This window comes from Engraulis encrasicolus, chromosome 2 (genome assembly GCF_034702125.1).
Source record: "Engraulis encrasicolus isolate BLACKSEA-1 chromosome 2, IST_EnEncr_1.0, whole genome shotgun sequence".
NCBI classification, from domain to species: domain Eukaryota; kingdom Metazoa; phylum Chordata; class Actinopteri; order Clupeiformes; family Engraulidae; genus Engraulis; species Engraulis encrasicolus.
The window spans coordinates 56083246-56090278 of NC_085858.1; the positions used below are offsets into that span (position 1 = coordinate 56083246).

Here is a 7033-nt window from a genome sequence, read left to right on the forward strand (position 1 = left end):
GTGCCACCCGATTGTACCACCGCTGTTGCCATCAATGAAAGCGCATCTCGCGAGATCAAATGCCCACCGAACGTGATGTTGGTGGAGCTGTTGTGTCTGACGATCTCGCTGCGTGGGGGTGCTTGCTTGCTTCTTGATGTCATTTGCTGAGAAGAGAGAATGGTGGTGCGGACCAGTGGATTCATATTTTGTCTCAGCTGCGTCGGAGAGACCTTCATAGCATTGCGCTCTGACTGATCTTATCAGTTCACCCCGCAGGCAGATAGACATTCTTCTCCACGACCTGCAGGAAAACGCTTACCAGGTTTGCCTTGCTAGTTCGTGCAGATGCGTTTCCAGGGGAGGAAAAGGGGGCATGATTAAGCAGAGGACTGCTCCGCTTGTCTAACGGGAAAGCTGAAAACAAGGACATGGTGCTTTGCATAGGATCGCGGCCTTCGCCGACGTTTATCTGGCTATAGTCGTGTTGTTTTCTCTCTACTACCCATTTTCATCGCTCGTTCAAATGGGAGTTTGGGCGTCAAGTTCTTCTAGGCCCGCCGTTTGGTGCTCGGAGCCCTACGGTGGGGGAATAGTGGACAGCTACTAGCGGTTCGGCTAGCTGCAGTTACCCAATGCTGCTGCCACCGCTGCCGCTGCCGTTCAGAGGATCTACGAGAGGAGACTCTGGAGCTTTTGGGGCCCACACTCTCAGGTTTTGCGAGCTGTTCGTTTGGACTACGCCCCGGGACGAAACGTTGCCTTCGGATATGTGATCCTGAATTTTCACCTGCACTTTCGTGGAAGGCGTCTTGAACTTCTCCCGTTGATGCGAACGCCGTATTGCGCTGCAATGTGGCTTGAAAATAAGGGAAGGGTAACCCTGTAACCAGGGCTCCTGTTGAAGGGGGGCAAGCTAGACAGACCCTGTAAAATATTCCCTGAAAGGGCCCGAGCCTCGTCTTTGGATCGGTCTGGGTTGGGCTCTCTACCTTCCAGTTTCCAGGCAAATAGACTTCATCCGACATGGATAAGCTCACCATCATTTCAGGATGCCTTTTCTTGGCCGCGGACATATTTGCAATTGCTAGCATTGCAAATCCGGACTGGATCAACACGGGGGAGTCGGCAGGTATGTTTTGACTTCAAAAGGTTAACTACTGAGTGGGACCTCCTCCCATCCCTGTGCATCATGGATCTCTCTGGCTCAGACACCTTCGCAGCATCCAGCAAGGTTGCCGTGTCCTCGCTGAGAAGAGCGCTCAGGTTAATTGCGAATGGAGCAACTGTGCTCAGTTCTGCAGTTAATCCCCTGAACAAAGATAACATCCCGCTGCTGCCATTTGCATCAGCATCCTCTTTTGTCTCGCGGGCAAGCCGCCATGCAAGTCTCTCCTCTTTGATGGCAGTGTGAAGTGGGAGAGAGAATCTTTAAATTCATTTTAATTAACATATGGATAACCAAATGGTGACCTCACATCCATCATGGCTGAGGAACTATGGTTGATTTTGAAAATGCAATTTGTTTATTGTATAGTTGGTGATTTAAAGTTGTGTTCACTGCATAGGTGTTTACTTTTCCTGTGGAAGAGGTGACGTCATGAGGCACAGGGGTCAAGCGTCCCTGAATTTGTAGCTGGGATGGTGGTCCTGGTGGTGATGTCTGCTGGTCTTTAGCGGCGACATGTTTAACGCCAGCCTTCAAAACAGTTAGCCAGTGATGGACAGCTGGTCATTGTTCCCTATTCACGGGCGCCCAGTAAGTGGGTCAAGAAGGGTTCAAATAGGGTTTTGTGAAGGCGGAGAGAATGGCCAAACAGTTGTGCCTGTGTGCAGCAGAAGCAATGCTTTTATCTGTTGTTCATTTTGGAAACAATAAGGGACGGGGTTGACTTTGCTTATTACTATTTCCAAAAAAAGAGAGGCTCTGTGTAGGGCTGGCTATCAATACATCCCACTTCTTCAGTATTTCAGGATGCCCAAAAACCACTTTGTCCTTTGCAGGGAGATTTTCACTGACCAGGGTGTTTTTTTTTGTTTGTTTGTCGGCTTGTGTCCTCAATACCTAAGAAGCAACTAGGAATGCTAAGTCCTACACTGGCAACAACTTAAAACAAACTAATGAATTAACAAGCTGTCAAGGTGACAAGTAAATCTGGCAAATTGCAATGTTGTGCTTAACGCCAGCCCAGCAAGCCATTTTATTGAAAACGCTTGCAGGATAATAGGCTTTGCTGATGGCACCCCGGTGGGTCCTTGTTTGTGTGGGGTGAGAATTGGCGTCCATATTTGACTTCCCCTTCTGGGTGTTTCAGCCCGTGCTAGTGAAGAATGATGACTTATGACAATGGACTGTTGAGATTTACCCAGAATAACCCTTTGAGGCATCAAGACGTTTATTGTTCTTGAGGACGGAGCTGCCCTTCAAAGTTGATATTTGACAGCGAGGCCATAAATGTGCAAAGTGAACGTGTCAGAAGCTTCCAAGGAAGAAACATTGTGCAGAAAGAAAGGGGAATAAACAAGGGTGTAATGAAGAAATCATGTAGAGCAAAATTCTGCGGGAAGCACTGAGCTATATACAAGTCATATATAGTAAGTTGTATAATGATTCTGCTCTCTGAGTTTGGTATGCGTTCCACAGTGAGCGGTAGCAGGGCCTATTCAACATGATGACCAGCAACAGCAGTGGCAAAATGAGTGTTGTGGAGACGACTATGGCCTTTTACACTTAGCTGACGCTTTTTTCCAAAGCGACTTCCTGTTATTTGCAGGGTATTGGTTACAGTGCCTGGAGAATTGTGGGGGTTAGGTCTTGCTCAAGGGCACTTTCAGCCATGGATGGAGGTGTAGGGAGAGGTAAGGGTGGAAATCGAACCGGCAACCCTCTGAACTTATGACCATGCCCTAACCCTGGTCCAGAGGTCAGAAGGCCGTAGGTTTTAATCCTGAAGAATCTGCAGGGCAGTAAAAGGCTGTCCCACAAGCCATTTAATCTGTGGTGCGTTTTTTAAGTTTTAACTTGACTGATTTTGCGAGGGAACTGATGACCCTTCCATGTAGGGGTGGGTATTGGCAAAGGGTTCACGATTCGATGCGCATCACGATACACATGCCACGATGCGATTCTATCACATGCATTGCGATTCATGAACTACTGTGATGCATTGCGATATTTACTTCAGTAAATGTGTAAAATACAGCTTATTTGTCAGTTGCTGTATAGCTTTCTTAAGTCAGTTCATTCTATTTAAGCATTCTATCATCTGGGAGAGAGCTTACATCACAACAGAAATATTACCTATTCTCTACTAAACAAAATAACCCGTGGCAAATCGAATTTTATTGTTATCAAATAATCAATTGTCATGAATCCATGCAGTATATTGAGAAAATAAGTATCACGATACCTTGTCATGAATCGATGCATTGTATCGTGAGAGTAACTTAAGTATCGCGATGCATCGATATGATGATTATTTTGCACACCCCTAATTCCATGGCTCAGTGCAGGACACAGCAATTCACTCTTCTCTTAATCAGCCGCTGCCATTGAAGGACCACAAACACATTGGCAGACCCAATCTCTCTCTCTCTCTCTCTCTCTCTCTCTCTCTCTCTCTCTCTCTCTCTCTCTCTCTCTCTCTCTCTCTCTCTCTCTCACACACACACTCTCACCTCTCACCTCTCCCACCGCCTCAGTCCTGGATGGTTACCATACTGTCGTACTGCCTGGTTACCACCAAACCAGTAATCACAAGTGAGATCGGAGCGATTGTGTAGAACTAAAGGCAGTATGGGAGTTCCCAGGCTAACTGTCGTAAGGTGTGGTGTTTCTATTGAGACGAAGGACTTCCTGTTGTCAGTTGTAAAGGGCCTTGTAGTGTGTGTGTGTGTGTGTGTGTGTGTGTGTGTGTGTGTGTGTGTGTGTGTGTGTGTGTGTGTGTGTGTGTGTGTGTGTTTGTGTGTGTGTTTCACTTCTCACTTTTTCACATGTGTGTGACAACAGCCTCTGGCACCCTATAACACCCACCATTACCATTTCCCCTTTGCTGTCATTACCAGGCAGTGAGGGCAGGAGCAGAAGGAGAAGCGGGAGGAGGGGGAGGAGGAGGAGGAGGAGGAGGAGGGTGGCTGGCTGGGGGTTGGTTTCTATACTCCAGCCTCTCCCTCTCTCTCACTTCACCTCCTCACTTCCTGGGCAGGCAAGAGTGCAAACGGCGCAATTACTCTCTCTCTCTCTCTCTCTCTCTCTCTCTCTCTCTCTCTCTCTCTCTCTCTCTCTCTCTCTCTCTCTCTCTCTATCTCTGAGCTGCTGTCTTTTGCCTAGTGGATTCTGTCAACTTCTGCTGCTGCACAATTTGTCTGTGGGAGTCCTTTACATTCACTGCAACACAGTGAGAGAGACTGACTTTGCCTTGGTCAGCATGTCACATCTTGAGTTCTTTTCTCTCTCTCTCTCTTTCTCTCTGTGTTGAGAACTCGCAGCCCTGTGGGCAAATGTCTCTCAGGTGTGAGATCTCCTGCTCATTGTGGCAAATCTCTTTAAAAGGTGCCCATGCCAACTCCTCGCCTGCTGCTCTTCAGACGTTTCTTTTTTGGATGCCCACTCAGGCCTTGGCTGTAACGTTTTCATTAGTGACGCCAGCCGGACGGATGTACAACTCGCTCAAGTGTAAACATTGGACTTTTCCAATCTGTTGGCTCAACCAGGCAGACTCGATTATTTTCATCTGAGGAATCCACACTAACAGCAGCTTTGACGACATTTGCTGGAAAAGCAACAATTGGGGTCCTGATTGTGGTCAATGCTCTCTATAACAGTGAGAAACGGTAGTGATTGTTCCCTCATGTTGTGACGTTTCCCTGAGAAACTGTGAGGCGATTCCGATTAATCCTACTTGATTGAGCTGTCCTATTGTCTCAGCAGGTGGTAAATGAGAAACACAGCCATGGTCTTATTGAATTGGGATTGCGACACAATTGAATTGATTTTCATATTACGAGAGCTGGTAATGACGGCAGCTGAAAGAATGGAACAATATCTTCCATGTCACATGGAGTCTCAGTAGCAGGGCTGAGTTAACACCAGCCAACCGGCCAAATGCTGGTGAAAGTTAATTTTGGCTGGTTGAAAAGACCAACTTAATAGCCACTTACTAGCCACTTTGTGTTTTTTGGCTAATAAGATTTTATCTATTAGCCATTTTGGCTGGTGGTGAAAATTTTTAATTTAGGGCCCTGCTCTGGAGCATTACAAGCGCACTGTAGTGTAGTCTCTGCTCATTGCTTGTTGTTGACCCCATGCTTGCCACGAACTGATGGTAAGATGCCTTAGAATAGCCAACCAACCCACATACCTGTCTATATTCGTATAGCAGGCTATTTAAATTGCTTACTTTGATTTTGGACTTTTTTTTTTTTTTTTTCCCTGTTGCCGGCTTGTAAATTCAGACCTACTGTGGTTAGTCAGTCACCATGAAGAATCACCGACCAGGCAGCGAGAACGAGAGAAATTAAAGCTCCTACTTGTTTTGGAGCTTCCTGAATTGCCCACAGCGTCCTCTGTCTGACATTTCCGAAAACAAAACAATACTTCCTCCCCATGTACCAGCATAGTGGCCCTTTAGTCGTGAGAGAGTGACACTGACGCCGACATCAGCTCCTGATTGATAGTTATAGTAGTGGGGTGGGAGAAGGTGCTTATCGATGTCCCCATTGTGTTTGATTCCACTCCTCACCCCCACTACAAGAAAGAATTTATGTTGCCATTGACAGTGCCACTTTGTTTTGTTTTTTTTGTTTTTTTAAAAGGTTCATTTCGCTTTCATTTGTTGTTATTCACCTAAAACGGCACTGTTGCCACTCCTAGATGAAATGCCAAGGCCTCCCACGGCCTCGTGTTGTTGATGATGAACAACAGCACAGCGTGATCACCGCGGGCTGCGAACACAAAAGCAAAAGTAATATCACTGTGTTACCAGGGGCACCGCTTGTTACCACACAACGAGCGCAGGAGGGGGGGGCACAACTAAATGAGCTTTTACTGTGCCACCTCCTCTCTAGCACTTCTCAAAACCAGATAAAAATGATAATCATAGTTCATAAAATACCTGTGTTGTTGGAAAACATCGTCTCAAATTAAGTATACATAAATATCCAAAATAACATGTTGTTGTTCTTAGAATTGTTCTTTTTAAATGGCTGAAGGGTGTGTATTATTTAAAGCTTGTCTTTTTATCGTGTGCTTTTGTTTTGTGGTAAATTATTCCCTTAATTAGGAAGGTGCTTTGCTGTTTTGAGCTGCCATAATTCTGTTTAACTACCAGACAAAAGATGTCTTCTCCCCACCTAACCCCTACCTAATGATCTGGAACACTCCGCGGCCACGCATCACATCAGGCAGTGCATGTTGCTGCTGAGAACATTATGAGTGTATAACAGGTGCTTCTCAACCTTTTTTGAACAAATGACCCCCTGTACCTCAAGATAGGCTTGCCAATGCCCCCCACCCAACATCATGATAGCACTGGGTCCCCCTATCAGTTGTCTCCCTCCCCAACGCCCCGCTGAGGGCTCTGGAACCTCCTCTTTGGGGCTGTAGGGCCCCCATTGAGAAACCTGAGTGTATAACAACACGATGCTGAACTGAACACGAACACGCCTCCACACTTCATGCTGCACACAGGGAGCTGAGCTGAGATGAGATGAGATGAGCAGAGCAGAGCAGAGCAGAGTGGAGTGATGTAAGCTGACTCCTTTAGATCCTCTCGTCCTACTGCACCCCCCAAACCATGACTCACCATTCGCCAAAATACACACACAAACACACACACATTCACACACCGTACGTACATACACGGACGACAGGCTCTGACTCCCCGGCCCCAAACATCCACTGCTCACACATAAACACACACGCAGACATGCAAAGATGCACACAGACACACAACTTTTCCTCTCCTCATCCCCAGTCATCCACTACACTCATGTGCATGTGCATATAGACACGCACCTCCTTCTCCTCCTCCTCCTCCTCCTCCTCCTTGTCTCC

The 7033-nt window shown here is 46.8% G+C and overlaps 1 protein-coding gene across 1 annotated transcript in view; it reads left to right on the forward strand.

Annotated features, from left to right (window-relative positions):
* The first annotated feature begins 10 nt into the window (after positions 1-10).
* Positions 11-7033, forward strand: part of mosmoa (modulator of smoothened a) — a 28445-nt gene continuing 21422 nt past the window's right edge. The window contains exon 1 of the mRNA XM_063192524.1: positions 11-1111. Within this exon, the coding sequence (XP_063048594.1) occupies positions 1006-1111 (106 nt within the window). The 5' untranslated portion in view covers positions 11-1005. The remainder of the gene's footprint in view (positions 1112-7033) is intronic.